We start from the raw sequence: 15853 nt of genomic DNA on the forward strand, positions 1-15853 counted from the left end.
AACTTGTCTTTTAGTAGTAAGTAAACAAACAAAGACTCCTAATTAGTCGTATGCAGTAACATATTGTGTCATTTATACACCTATTATTTTGTACACATTATAAGGGACAAACTGTAAAAATTAATTATTAATCTACGTGTTCATTTACTGTTAGTATCTGCTTACTTTCTGTTTTAACATATTCTATCTACACTTCTGTTCAAATGTAATAATCACTTATTCTTCCCTTCTTTGATACTTGACATTAGTTTTGGATGATACCACACATTTAGGTATGGATGTGATACCAAGTAGTTACAGGATCATACATTGGTCATATTCAAAGTCCTCATGTGTCCAGGGACGTATTTACTGACTTTATAAGCATAATATACATTTAAAAAGGAAAAAAGATTTTGTGACGATAAAAAATATCGATGTAATCATAGTAGTATCGACTAGATACGCTCTTGTACTTGGTATCATTACAGTTGATGTCAGGTGTAGATCCACCCATGGTATTTGTTTACATTGTGACGGTGGTGAGCTGTTGAGCTATTCCTCGTCCTGCAGTGATAATGATACTTGTAAGAAACTTACTTTATTTGTCACCATGGAGGCCAAGATTAGTGATTTAGAAGTAGCTAAAACACTGTGGAGTGACATTAGCCGCTAACTAGCTAGCCATGTCTTAAATCAGCTCTTCCTGAGGGTGTTTCAGTGTTATAACTTCACCTTTATCTTTACTTTTTACACCAAAATGCGTTCATTCTCCCTTTTCTGTCTACACACTGTGTCCGCTTGTAAGTACTCTGTATGTGTGCGCTGCCCAACACGCTCCTCCTCGTGAAACCAGCAATGTCAAGACGTGAGGACAACGCACCGTCATGCCCGTTAAAAAAAAGGGGGGGGTGTACTTTTTAGAGGCGGTATAGTACCGAATATGATTCATTAATATGGTGGTACTATACTAGTACCAGTATACTGTACAACCCTATCCAGAACTATCTTTTTGAGCCTGAATATAAGGATGTTTTTAAAAATGTTTTTAGAGGCCTTTAAAGGTACAATATATAAATCCCATTGGCTACATTGTTGTCCGTCTTGTACTAGACATTTTTCTTTCTTATTTTTTTTTTTTTTTTACAAAAAATGGAAAAACGTGTTGTTTGGAATTAGAAATTTGAATGTTAGGCAAAATTCCCCCAAAAAGTGCAGTTCACCTTTGATAGGTGCATCAAAATCAGCTGTTCCAAAATATGAACTGAAGTCACCTTTAATGTTTGAGTGGCTCAGGGTCAGGGTCACTCTCACCATGCAGACACTATACTAGGTCACACTTCCACTATGACTATGTGAACACACTACTGCATGTTTCTGTAAAAAAGTACAGTTAGAACTTTTAAAGGGGTCATAAATGATGTTTTTTCTACATTTAAAACACCTCCATGGGCCCTACATAACATGGAATGGTGGTTCTTTGCTCAAAATTCTGCACATATGATGTTTTACACATCATCTTCCAGCCGTGTTTCTCTTCAGAATGGACCATTTGTCATATTTACCAGCCTCCACTTTGACTGTGTATTTTCCCCATTAGCCATGTTGAAGTTTTTAGCGCTTCCATATGGAGTCTACTGACAGATCTAAGTTAGAACTACACACCAGGGCTGTAGGCTTAGCTTTTCCATTAGTAGCACCGGTGCTACTAAATGGAAAAAATTAGTTGCACAGAATTTTTTTTTGTATCACAGAAAATCTTTTGTAGCAATAAGTAATGTCTTAAAGGCCTACTGAAATTGCGATTTTCTTATTTAAACGGGGATAGCAGGTCCATTCTATGTGTCATACTTGATCATTTTGCGATATTGCCATATTTTTGCTGAAAGGATTTAGCAGAGAACATCGACGATAAAGTTCGCAACTTTTGGTCGCTGATAAAAAAGCCTTGCCTGTAGCGGAAGTAGCAGACGAGTAGCGTGACGTCACAGGTTGTGGAGCTCCTCACATCCGCACATTGTTTACAATCATGGCCACCAGCAGCGAGAGCCATTCGAACCGAGAAAGCGACGATTTCCCCATTAATTTGAGCGAGGATGAAAGATTTGTGGATGAGGAAAGTGAGAGTGAAGGACTAGAGGGCAGTGGGAGCGATTGAGATAGGGAAGATGCTGTGAGAGGTGGGTTTGGACCTGATATTCAGCTGGGAATGACTAAAACAGTAAATAAACACAAGACATATATATACTCTATTAGCCACAACACAACCAGGCTTATATTTAATATGCCACAAATTAATCCCGCATAACAAACACCTCCCCCCTCCCGTCCATATAACCTGCCAATACAACTCAAACACCTGCACAACACACTCAATTCCACAGCCCAAAGTACCGTTCACCTCCCCAAAGTTCATACAGCACATATATTTCCCCAAAGTCCCCAAAGTTACGTACGTGAGACTTTTTGAGACTTTTATTAGTAGGTTGCACAGTGAAGTAAATATTCCGTACAATTGACCACTAAATGGTAACACCCGAATAAGTTTTTCAACTTGTTTAAGTCCGGGTCCACTTAAATTGATTCATGATACAGATATATACTATCATCATAATACAGTCATCACACAAGATAATCATCAGGGTGTATACATTGAATTATTTACGTGACATGCACATAGCGGCACACACGTACGGGCAAGCGATCAAATGTTTGGAAGCGTACTCACGGTACCGTGTCTGCGTATCCAACTCAAAGTCCTCCTGGTAAGAGTCTCTGTTGTCCCAGTTCTCCACAGGCCAATGGTAAAGATTGACTGTCATCTTTCGGGAATGTAAACAATGAAACACCGGCCGTGTTTGTGTTGCTAAAGTCGGCCGCAATACACCGCTTCCCACCTACAGCTTTCTTCTTTGCTGTCTCCATTGTTCATTGAACAAATTGCAAAAGATTCACCAACACAGATGTCCAGAATACTGTGGAATTTTGCAAAGAAACAGACGACTTAATAGCTGGCCACCATGCTGTCTCAAAATGTCCTCCACAATCCGCGACGTCACGCGCTGACGTCATCATACCGAGACGTTTTCAGCAGGATATGTCGCGCAAAATTTAAAATTGCACTTTAGTAAGCTAACCGGGCCGTATTGGCATGTGTTGCAATGTTAAGATTTCATCATTGATGTATAAACTATCAGACTGCGTGGTCGGTAGTAGTGGCTTTCAGTAGGCCTTTAAATATGACAATTTCATTATCAACACTGAACGTACACATGTGCACTCATACATAGAAACTCAATCCCTAAGTAAAATATGAAAAAGTAAACCCAAGCAACCAATTAGACAACATCAGGTGCCAACAGTCAAGAACATGGAGATTTGCATCATATGACCCCTTTAATGTAGTATTTTACAGCAATTTGATGAATTCCAACAAATTATTTTTTTCTTGTTCTCTTTTGCCTGCCAGGAACCTGCTCTACGTTTATCCTCAAAGCCTGAACTTCAGCAGCCGCCAGGGCTCAGTGAGGAACATCGCCGTGAAAGTTGAGTTCATGGCAGGGGAGGACCCCAGCCAAGCTTTGCCGGTGAGTCACAGATGACAGCATTGCTCTCAGGGAGAAAGTCATTCCTCTTGCTAAGAACAGCCAAAGGCGGTGAAGTATTATATACTTATGTCTTGGTGGAAGATCTGAGCAAAAGCAAGTTGAGTGAGCTCTGTCAGGCTGCTCTGGTTTCACACGCTGGTATGTCCTTTATGTTGAGGGAGAACTACACCCACAGTAACTATGCTCTTATGGGGTCACTTCAAGTCAGGGCCAAATGTGTATTGACTGGTACTCTTTCAAAAATGATTTGACCAGGTCTTCTTTGGGAAGTCCAGTTGTGCCGAGTTCATGAGAGAGGCGTTCACCCCCATCGTCTACCACAACAAGTACGACCACTACACTTTGTTCCTGTTTTGTGAATTCATTTCAGGGTTCCTTTGCTTGATCTGAGTGTTTAACTCTTGCGTCCACCATCCCTCAGGTCTCCTGAGTTCTATGAGGAGATGAAGCTGAAAATTCCTGCCAACCTCACAGACAACCACCACCTTCTCTTTACCTTCTACCACATCAGCTGCCAAACCAAACAGAACACCCCTCTGGAGACCCCCGTGGGCTACACTGTGAGAAACCTCAAACCCACTCTGTTTGATACATTGGAGCCTGCTTAAAGCGGTCCCGTTTATGTCCACAACCAGTCTTTTTTTATGACTAAAAACTACCCGCTTATATCCGCATACCGTATTTTCCGCACCATAAGCCGCCCCGTGTTATAAGCCGCGCCTTCAATGAACGGCATATTTCAAAACTTTGTCCACCTATAAGCCGCCCCGTGTTATAAGCCGCATCTAACTGCGCTAAAGGAATGTCAAAAAAACAGTCAGATAGGTCAGTCAAACTTTAATAATATATTAAAAACCAGCGTTCTAACAACTCTGTTCACTCCCAAAATGTACGGTAATGTGCAAATGTGCAATCACAAACATAGTAAAATTCAAAATAGTGCAGAGCAATAGCAATAACTTAATGTTGCTCGAACGTTAATGTCACAACACACAAAATAAACATAACACTCACTTTCTGAAGTTATTCTTCATTCATAAATCCCTCGAATTCTTCTCCTTCGGTGTCCGAATTAAAAAGTTGGGCGAATACGGGATCCAAAATGGCCGGCTCCGTCTCGTCGAAGTCATCAGAGTCAGTGTCGCTGTTGTTTTTCCAGCAGTTCCGTGAATCCTGCCTTCCAGAAAGCTCGGACCACAGTTGAGACCGAAATATCCGCCCAGGCATTTACGATCCACTGGCAGATGTTGGCGTATGTCGTCCGGCGCTGTCTCCCTGTCTTAGTGAATGTGTGTTCGCCTTAGGTCATCCATTGTTCCCACGCCGTTCGCAGTCATGCTTTAAATGCCTTGTTGACACCAATATCCAGCGGTTGGAGTTCTTTGGTTAATCCACCCGGAATGACGGCGAGTGTTGTATTTGTGTGCTTCACTTGTTTTTTGACACCATCTGTGATGTGGGCGCGCATGGAGTCGTATATCAACATGGACGGAGCTGCGTGAAAAAAGCCACCCGGCCTCTTCGCGTAAACTTCCCTTAACCACTCGCTCATCTTTTCTTCATCCATCCATCCCTTCGAGTTAGCTTTTATGATGACGCCGGCTGGAAAGGTCTCTTTTGGCAAGGTCTTCCTTTTGAATATCACCATGGGTGGAAGTTTCTGGCCATTAGCATGGCAAGCTAGAACCACAGTGTGTCGCTTAGTAGGAGCCATTTTGTGGTCTTTACAGATGTAAACACACAAAGGAAATGAAACGTAATACCCGCGCGCTTCTTCTTCTATGGGGGCGGGTGCTTACCTTGGCGGTTGCTTACCGTAGAAGAAGAAGCACTTCCTCTTCTACGGGGAAAAAAGATGGCGGCTGTTTACCGTAGTTACGAGACCTAAACTTTATGAAAATGAATCTTAATATTAATCCATATATAAAGCGCACCGGGTTATAAGCCGCACTGTCAGCTTTTGAGTAAATTTGTGGTTTTTAGGTGCGGCTAATAGTGCGGAAAATACGGTACATAACATTTAAGAGCTAAAAGGGTCATTTCTTAGAAAATGTGTCAGTTAATGTTGACTTGTGTTGTACTAATAACGTCAGCATTATTGTTAAGCAGCGTACGACAACATAACGTGTTTTTGTTACAGGAACAATGCATACTCTTTAACATTTCTGTCAAAATGCCAGAGTTAGCCAAAATAATATTTTTCACCCATGGTCCCTAGAGCAGGGGTCTACAACCAGTAGCTTAATATTACACTTTTAAATTAAAATGACAGAAAAACCGTGATTGATAACTGCACTTTAACAAACTCACGGACTGACTGTCCGCCAGCCAGCTTGCTAGCTTAAATGCTCACATGAAAACAAGAGACATTAACATCTTTCCCCTTTAAGAAAAGACATACCCCAATCCAAACTTATATAAACACATTGATATCCGAGCAACTAAACTAGTGCTTTTTTTAAATATCTGTTTCTTAGCTATGGTGCTTATGTAATGTCAATAACAAACAAACAGAAGAAGTCTGGAGCTAAAGCCATAGTGAATTTTCTTAAGTGCAAAAATTATGACTAAAGTGGTGAAGTTGTACCTTCATTTGCACATACATTTTACGGTTCATTTAGGAAATTATTATTAATTGTGATTATTATTAATTTTGTTAGACTTTGGTTTATTTTATCCCATCCAACCATTTTCGACCGCTTTTCCCTTTTGGGGTCGCTGGAGCCTATCTAAGCTGCATTGGGGCGGTAGGCGGGGTACACCCTGGTTTATTTTAGCACCGCATAATTATTTATGAATGTATTTTTCATCAGTTTTTACGAGTCCCTTCTTTTGCCGTACATTTTATTAGTATTTATTTTTGTAATCAGCCTGACCTAAGCCTTGATGATAATCTTTGTGATTAACACGTGGTTTCATATCATTTGACTGTGTTAAACTGTAAGTAGCTTAGATATAATTATTAAATATGATTACAATCAAGAGTAAGATGATTAATTCAGTTAATATTTGCCCTTCTGCAGTGAAAAAGTTGGGCCCCGAGGTCAAAAAGATGAATAACCCTTAAACTCAGCTATTTAATTGTCCAAGCTGTGCTCTTAGAACAGAGTGATTGTTCTGTACTCCAGAAAAACAGAGACGATGCGTTCAAGTACCGCTGAACAGAGTAGGTTGTGACACTGCCCGCCAGAAATAATGAATAATAATTGATTTGTTATGCACTTTTCATTTAAATCAATCTTAAAGTGATACAGTACAAACCATTATTGAAAACAATTCAAGCTTAGCCATTAAAAGAGAAAAAATACTAAGACTGGGGACGGCATGACATGAGGGTTCCAGGTTCGATCCCAGCTTCCGCCATCCTAGTCATGTCCGCTGTGTCCTTGGGCCAGACACTTCACCCTTGCTCCTGATGGGTCATAGTTAGGGCCTTGCCTGGCAGCTCCCGCCATCAGTGTGAGAATGTAGAAATAGTCTCAAAGTGCTTTGAATAGCTTGAAGGTAGAAAAGCGCTAGACAGGTATAGTCAGTTTACCATTCACCGTTTAAAACAGGGGTCCCCGACCTTTTTTGCACCACGGACCGCTTTTAAAGTAGGCATTATTTTCAGGGACCGGCTTTCCACTTGTGCCAGATAAATACAGCAAAAATAAGTGCATGAAAAATACAAGTCACTATAAGACTGAATTAGTGGGAGCCCTGGGCTTGTTTCTTGGCTATGAGATCCCCAGCAGGTGGATGGTAACCTACTGGGGATCTCATTTCCTTTTAACAACACTCAGTAAAGGTTTGGGAACTGAGGAGACACATTTTTGAAGTGGAATTCTTTCCCATTCTTGCTTGATGTACAGCTTAAGTTGTTCAACAGTCTCCCTTCTCATATTTTAGCCTTCACACATTTTCAATGTCTGGACTACAGGCAGGCCAGTCTAGTACCCGCACTCTTTTACTACGCTGTTGTAACACGTGGCTTGGCATTGTCTTGCTGAAATAAGCAGGGGCGTCCATGATAACTTTGCTTGGATGGCAACATATGTTGCTCCAAAAGCTGTATGTACCTTTCAGCATTAATGGTGCCTTCACAGATGTGTAAGTTAGGTTGGGTTTTGTAATAGAAATACACAAGAAATAAGAAATAAACAAGTCATCTAGCATTCTGTTATGGTGGCTGTTGTTTGAAAAAGATGTTTTAGGAACGCCTCCAAGTGTGTTCAACACCACAGCCCGCCCCTGATAAGATTCCAGGAACCTTTCAGGTTCCATGTCTTTGGAGGTGGGAGGGGCCTATCCCCAGGTGCATGTCTTTGGAGGTGGGAGGAAGCCGGAGTACCCGGAGGGAACCCACGCAGTCACGGGGAGAACGTGCAAACTCCACACAGAAAGATCCCGAGCCCGGGATTGAACTCAGCAGTACTCAGGACCTTCGTATTGTGAGGCACATGCACTAACCCCTGTACCACCGTGCTGCCCTAAAACAAGTTCCCAAATAACTAAATCCACCCGGGTAGTTTTTGGTGAAATGGGATAGTTCCTGCCATGGAAAAGGGCCTAATAGTGAAAACAATAGAATAAAATAAAAACATGCACAGATGGAGGAAAACTGTCAATTGCTAGTATCGGTTATGTCAACAACCGCTTCTGTGGACGCGAGTCAGCCACTGTAGCACCCTCTGTAGCCATGGCCTTTCAAAGTAAAGTAGTGTGCACTCTCTGTAGCCATGACCTTCCAAAGTAAAGTAGTGTGCACTCTCTGTAGCCTTGACCTTCCAAATTAAAAAAGTAGTGTGCACTCTCTGTAGCCATGACCTTCCAAAGTAAAGTAGTGTGCACTCTCTGTAGCCTTGACCTTCCAAATTAAAAAAGTAGTGTGCACTCTCTGTAGCCATGACCTTCCAAAGTAAAGTAGTGTGCACTCTCTGTAGCCATGACCTTCCAAAGTAAAGTAGTGTGCATTCTCTGTAGCCATGACCTTCCAAAGTAAAGTAGTGTGCACTCTCTGTAGCCATGACCTTCCAAAGTAAAGTAGTGTGCACTCTCTGTAGCCATGACCTTCCAAAGTAAAGTAGTGTGCACTCTCTGTAGCCATGGCCTTCCAAAGTAAAGTAGTGTGCACTCTCTGTAGCCATGACCTTCCAAAGTAAAGTAGTGTGCACTCTCTGTAGCCATGGCCTTCCAAAGTAAAGTAGCGTGCACTCTCTGTAGCCATGGCCTTCCAAAGTAAAGTAGTGTGCACTCTCTGTAGCCATGGCCTTCCAAAATAAAGTAGTGTGCACTCTCTGTAGCCATGGCCTTCCAAAGTAAAGTAGTGTGCACTCTCTGTAGCCATGGCCTTCCAAAGTAAAGTAGTGTGCACTCTCTGTAGCTATGACCTTCCAAAGTAAAGTAGTGTGCACTCTCTGTAGCTATGGCCTTCCAAAGTAAAGTAGTGTGCACTCTCTGTAGCTATGACCTTCCAAAGTAAAGTAGTGTGCACTCTCTGTAGCCATGGCCTTCCAAAGTAAAGTAGTGTGCACTCTCTGTAGCTATGACCTTCCAAAGTAAAGTAGTGTGCACTCTCTGTAGCTATGGCCTTCCAAAGTAAAGTAGTGTGCACTCTCTGTAGCTATGACCTTCCAAAGTAAAGTAGTGTGCACTCTCTGTAGCCATTGCCTTCCAAAGTAAAGTAGTGTGCACTCTCTGTAGCTATGACCTTCCAAAGTAAAGTAGTGTGCACTCTCTGTAGCCATGACCTTCCAAGGTAAAGTAGTGTGCACTCTCTGTAGCCATGACCTTCCAAAGTAAAGTAGTGTGCACTCTCTGTAGCCATTGCCTTCCAAAGTAAAGTAGTGTGCACTCTCTGTAGCTATGACCTTCCAAAGTAAAGTAGTGTGCACTCTCTGTAGCCATGACCTTCTAAAGTAAAGTAGTGTGCACTCTCTGTAGCCATGACCTTCCAAAGTAAAGTAGTGTGCACTCTCTGTAGCCATGACCTTCTAAAGTAAAGTAGTGTGCACTCTCTGTAGCCATGACCTTCCAAAGTAAACTCTCTCTCTTTCCTGGCAGTGGATCCCTCTCATGCAGCATGGCCGACTGCGCACCGGTGCCTTCAGTTTGCCCGTCTCTGTGGAAAAGCTCCCGCCCAGCTACTCTGTGCTGACCCCCGATGTGAGTGAAGGAATTTCAAAGAATGAATATGAACGGCAGTTGACTGAGATGACTCGGGCAGGTCCAGCTCCCGGGCATGAAGTGGGTGGATAATCACAAAGGTGTGTTCAACGTGGAGGTGACAGCGACGTCCTCAGTGCACACACAGGTACGCTATGCTCATATGTCTTTCAGACCATCTTTTTACCACCGTGTTTCTGTTTTGACATCGGCATGAAACATGTTTGACGTTTCCAGTCAGCACTTAGTTGGAAGTTGTCAGCACAGGTGAGTCGGCCTCTTCTGTGACACTGACATGTTATGATGGCTTCTCCTTGCCGGCAAATGAGCGTGGGCTGGACCATTATGGCCAGAGATAATAATCACCATTATTTTGATTGATATAGTAATCACGATGAATTACACCAGGTGTGCCCATTATGTGGATGGTGAGCTGGTGGAGGGTGTGTCAGTCCATCGCCAGCCAGGTATAAAAAAAAAAAAGACCTGAAAATGAGCGATCATCAATCTTCACCAAGACTTTGGTCACTTGATTGACATTCACGCCACCCGAGGGTCTTGTGGGATGACGCTGGCTGCTGCCACATCATTATTAAGAAAAAATGACCGACAGGAAGGCCAGGAACACTATTTATTTCAACAGACTCTTGCAAAACTCTAAAGACTGACCGCACACTTCCTGTCTTCACAATAAAAGCCCTGCTCCATCATGCCTGCACTAACAAAATAAGTCTCCGAAAGCTAGAGCGCACAAGCTAGCAAGCTACGGAGTTTGCCGCCAATGTATTTCTTGTAAAGTGTATAAAAAGGAGTATGGAAGCTGGACAAACTTTCATGTGGTATTGGACAGAAAGGAGGACTTTCTTTCTCCTCCATTGTAAAATGTGGAGGTTATCATCACTACTGTCTGATTCCAATCAATGCAAGTCATCAACTTATATTCTTGTCTTCATGAAAGTGTGTTAAACATGCTTGTATTAGCATTAACCACCTTTCACTTTTTAAACTCTCTTTCATAAATAAGTCAAAATAAATGAATGAGGTAGATCCCCTCGACTCGGTCAATTAAAAAATAGCTCGCCTGCAGAAAAAGTGTGAGCTCCCCTGAATTACACGATTATTCATTCATTTGAAAACATGAGTATTTATTCTACCGCCAAAACTCTACTTTAAATCCATCCATCCAGCTTATTCCCTTCGTGGTCGCGGGGGGGCGCTGGAGCCTATCTCAGCTACAATCGGGCGGAAGGCGGGGTACACCCTGGACAAGTCGCCACCTCATCGCAGGGCCAACACAGATAGACAGACAACATTCACACACTAGGGACCATTTAGTGTTGCCAATCAACCTATCCCCAGGTGCATGTCTTTGGAGGTGGGAGGAAGCCTTTAAATAGTTTTCAAAAAACTGATATCATTTACTAATGAATAAACCACAACAAATAAAATAATAGTAATAATACATTTAAATAATAGCTATAAAAATTAAAAATAAATTAAATGTATCCGTTTTAATTGTTTTTGGTTCCATTTTTTTACCTTTTAAACTTATTTTACTACTATAGAGTGTGTACTTTTTGTGTCAAAGATAAACTGTTTGGTAATTAAATGCAAAATCTCACATTTATTGGTGCAATTTATTTTTGGACATTTTTGACCAGTATTGTGTATATGTATCAATAAGTGCTCTAAGTTCAATATGCTTATATAAGGTACTTTTTTGAAACTTTTAATTTGTCTGCGAAGTCAGACCGGATGTGGCGCACCGCGCTATTATTGTGAAAGGGGGGAAGTGTGCTGCTGTTCGCAGCTTGACGTGTGGAAGCGACTTGAGGCTAATTGAAAAAGAGAGCGCGTGCCTCTCAAGTGAAGTGAATTATATTCATATAGCGCTTTTCTCTATGACTCAAAGCGCTTTACATAGTGAAACCCAATATCTAAGTTCCATTTAAAGCAGTTGCAACTGCTGTTGTGTTAGTAAGTTGATCTTACGTGGATGATGTCGTTCACAAGCAGAGGACGTGTGTATGGATTGTTCTTGCTACTTTACTTTCAAGTGACCGCCTCCACATTAAGGACGGGGCGGTTGCGTGTTTGAGGAATGAATAAGTGGTCCTGGACACATTATTTTCCCAAACAAATGTTCCTTCAGCATTTGACTCACATTTCTGTCAATTTCTGTCATTTTATACGTTTAACAGCGGATTTCCTTTTATTGGCCAATTCTGTCTGCGGTTATGTTTACGCAGAAATCATATGCCTTGTTTTTTTGTTGAGTTTAATGATTATTGATTAGGCATACTAGTCATGTGTCAAATAATAAGTAGCAACCTGGGTGAGATCCCAAACTTCTAGTAGACTTTTTTCACTCATCCGTTCCACCGTTACAAGCTCTGGAATTTGCACGCCCGTTAATTGTTTTTTTTTATTATTATATTTTCTTGATAGTGAGAAGCCGAAATCAATATCAACATTTGAATAATTGAAATTAGTGTTTGAAATGAGATCAAGATTAACATTTGCTCTAAAAATCCTAATCCTCGCAGTGTTTTTGTCTCTTCCTCTTTCCACCTCCTACATAACATTTTTGAGTAAATTGAACTAGCCCACAGATCTCAGTAATAAGTGTTTTCATTGAGTGGTTTTACATTCAAGTACATCACACGTTTACACTTGCGTAAGGTCAAGTATTGGCCATCTTCTGGACTTTTTAAATAAAAGCCAAATTAGAGTATTTGCTCTACCTAGTGGTGAACCTGCTAAACTGCGGTTGCATCAACTATTTGCAGGCATGTGAAATATCTGCAAAAATGCGGAAATCAAACATTATTTTTGCGTCAAAATATCACTTCTGTGATTTTTCATGAAATATAAAAAAAATATGATCCAAACAAAATGTGTTGAGTACTTGCGGTTCCTCTTTTGGGGGTTAAAGGGCAGAGTAAACCTTGCACTGGTCACCAGTCAATCACAGGGAACACACAGACAAACAACCATTCACACCTATAGACAATTTATAACAAATATTTTGACTCAGGGGCCACATTGAGAGAAAGAAATGTGTCTGGGGGGGCCAATGTGTATGTGTGTATACATGATATATACACATTTAGATGTACAGTATGTGTGTTTGGCTCCCTTTTTTTCAGGAACACTAATACCAAAAGTCACAATGTCCCATAGAGTTCTAAAAAAGTTCTGACAGACCACCTCAAAAAGAAGGAATGGAATTTTACAGTTTTTTACTGAATGGGACACCCAAAATGTACATGAAAATAAAGAAAGTGGGATTTACAATATTAACTAAGAACAATAAAACACTGAATATTAACAACATATGAACATCACTCCTCCAATCAAGCAAAACACAACAAAAATGTAACAATCAGCAAAATATGAATGCAAAGTGTAATAAACACCTACAATATGATATATTATCACTTTAATGCAGAAATTAGTTGTAAAAATGTGCTTCCACATGTGTTTGTGCCACATGTGTTTGGGGCTGGCTGCTCTGAAAACGCTCTGCTTTGTTCCTGGTGTGAGCTGCTGTGACCTAGATTACTGTAATAACTCCTAGAACACTCTAAAGTGCACATTTCAACCATTGAAATACTTTCTATAGTTGAAGACTTCGTCATTTAAAAACATGACTGCACATCATAATGGCAAATACACTTTTGATGTTAAAGGTAAAAAAAATGATGTAGAACGTCCGGCAGGCCGGATTGAAAATCTTAACGGGCCGCATGTGGCCCGCGGGCCCTATTTTGCCTACGCATGATTTAGAATGTCCAATTAGCCTGCCCTTGTTTTTGGGATGTGGTAAACAGGGTTTAATATGAACGAATAATATGAAGGTAAGTAAGAGTATAATCATTTGTTTCCAATGTAGGACCCCCACCTGGACAAGTTCTTCACTTTAGTGTACGTGCTAGAGGAGTACTCCTTCCCCTTCCGCCTCAAGGACGTCATCATCACCGAGGCCAACATGGAAGGCGAGCTGAAGGCCAGCATGGCCACGCTGAGGGGTGCCCTGCTGGACACCTGTGTCAGGTTTCTCCACCAGCTGCTCAACAAACTGATCCAGCTCATCGTGTACCCGCCGGTCATTGCGGGCCAAATTGGTGATTGTTTAGTTGATTCCTGGTAATCCATGGTTAGAAAGCAACACGCAGAATGTCACGCATTCTCTGTGTTTGTCCACAGTAAACCTTGGCCGGGCTGCCTTTGAAGCCATGGCTCTGCTGGTCAACCAGATCCACAAAAATCTGGAAGGGAACCAGGACCAGCACGGGCGCAACAACCTGCTGGCATCCTTCATCCATTACTGCTTCCGCCTGCCAACTGCTGAGCCAGCCATGCCGCCGCCAAGTAAGCTTAGCAGCATCAAACACACGCACCGGGAGGAAAGAAAAGAAAGTCGTGTCAGCGGACGTCGGCCAACTGACGCCTTTTTTTTCACGCCCGCAGCTGGCGCTCAGTCCTATGAGATACCCTTGCAGTACGCCACCTTCTCCAGAGCCACGGGCAGGCCCAGCAGCCTGAACCTGGCTCGATCTAAGAGTATCAGCAACTCTGACCCCGACTTGGCCAGCACGCCACTTTCTCCTGACGAAGAAGTGCAGAGGATCATAGGCAGCAAGGTAGCTGACCTCCATCTATTAGTGTCATTTTCACTCCTGAATCATTTTCTATTCATGTTTCCTTTAAAGCAATGGCACAACATGAGGATTCCATTTTGTGTCATCATTAGTATTTGATGTGCTGCTTTGTCTCCAGCAGAATGACTTTGCAATCAAGTTGTATTCCGCTGTTTGCTTCTATCCACTCTTTGTTTCCCACTCCCATGCTGATGTATTTTGCCTCAATTTCACTTGTGTGGCAATGATTCACTTTGTCCTTGCCTCTCGCCACACTGTGTGTGTGTTGACGGGCTCACGATGGCTTGTGGCAGGGCATTGATCGCTCCCACTCCTGGGTCAATTCTGCTTACGCCCCCGGGGGCTCCAGATCTGTGCTACGTCGGAACCCCAACTCCAGCTGCGAGCTCAAGCAGGTGCAGATGTCCTCCCGACCTTCCTGCCGTGTAGGTCTGTGCAGCTTTTGAGATTTAAGATCACAACTTCACCGCCATGACACCAGGGTTCATGCAGAACTAGTGTGTTGATATAATGCGGAGAGAGGATTTATGACTGTTTCTCCTCCAGTAAATCAAACAACCAAAGAGCCAAATTACAAGATTGTGATCTTATTTTGATTTGCTGTGCAGCCCTTAATCGGGTGGATTACCTTTGGTTTCCTACTGCTGCGTCTTCCTCTCTCTCTCTCTCGCTGCATGCTGCATCCTGGCTGCTTCTTCATCACATAACAAAGCATACATGTCAAGTCTGAGACCTTGCACGCCACCCGGGTTCTTTCATTTGTCTATTTTCACACCCATGGTGTCCTCATCTGTATGTTTGTGTGTGTGTGTCTATGTTCATGTTCACCTCACCATCACGCCGACTTAGGCAATCGACCGCAGCAACAATCGCATGTCCGCCTTTCTGGACAGCGTGGCCTCATTTTCAGTTCCGTCAAGGCAGATTACCAAGAAGGTACAACACGCATCTACAAAACTAACATCATCACATGTTTGTTATTAATAATGGTCATCAATCATTACATGACTGCGGTTGTGTGTATGAGACTTGCTTCTTTAGTCATCCATTTATAATAAACATTCAGTTTGTCCTGATCATGTTTCTGTGTGGGTCTCCATCTAGCTGCTCCATGAAGAGCTGGCTCTGCAGTGGGTTGTCAGCAGCAGCAATGTGAGGGAAGCAGCGCTGCAGCAGGCCTGGTTCTTCTTCCAGCTCATGGTCGGCAAATACATTTAGGACAGCGTCCTTCCAGCATGAACATTCTAATCAAAGCTGCTGTGTCTTTTCCATCTTCCAGACAAAAAGCATGGCCCATCATTTATTCCTCACCTCAAAGCTGGACCTTCCACGCCGTCAGCGCTTCCCTGGCCGCTTTGTGGACGACATCACCGCTCTGGTTTGTGCCATCAGTGCAGATATTGCCAGCCGGTACCACAAGGTAGGAAAGGAGAGCACAACTCCATACACTGTTGC

At 42.4% G+C, this 15853-nt stretch overlaps 1 protein-coding gene across 2 annotated transcripts in view; it reads left to right on the forward strand.

The window, feature by feature from the left end:
* dock6 (dedicator of cytokinesis 6) overlaps positions 1 to 15853 on the forward strand; it is an 81382-nt gene that overhangs the window by 31878 nt on the left and 33651 nt on the right. Inside the window, exons 15-26 of one of the 2 annotated variants that reach the window (XM_061981245.2) lie at positions 3449 to 3566; positions 3843 to 3913; positions 4009 to 4147; positions 9633 to 9734; positions 9796 to 9882; positions 13630 to 13861; positions 13944 to 14108; positions 14208 to 14380; positions 14692 to 14793; positions 15248 to 15334; positions 15503 to 15598; positions 15678 to 15818. In XM_061981245.2, the coding sequence (XP_061837229.1) occupies positions 3449 to 3566; positions 3843 to 3913; positions 4009 to 4147; positions 9633 to 9734; positions 9796 to 9882; positions 13630 to 13861; positions 13944 to 14108; positions 14208 to 14380; positions 14692 to 14793; positions 15248 to 15334; positions 15503 to 15598; positions 15678 to 15818 (1513 nt within the window). The remainder of the gene's footprint in view (positions 1 to 3448; positions 3567 to 3842; positions 3914 to 4008; positions 4148 to 9632; positions 9735 to 9795; positions 9883 to 13629; positions 13862 to 13943; positions 14109 to 14207; positions 14381 to 14691; positions 14794 to 15247; positions 15335 to 15502; positions 15599 to 15677; positions 15819 to 15853) is intronic. The other variant, XM_061981246.2, reaches the window with a different exon arrangement.

Source organism: Nerophis lumbriciformis, linkage group LG32 (genome assembly GCF_033978685.3).
Source record: "Nerophis lumbriciformis linkage group LG32, RoL_Nlum_v2.1, whole genome shotgun sequence".
In the NCBI taxonomy this organism is placed as follows: Eukaryota; Metazoa; Chordata; class Actinopteri; order Syngnathiformes; family Syngnathidae; genus Nerophis; species Nerophis lumbriciformis.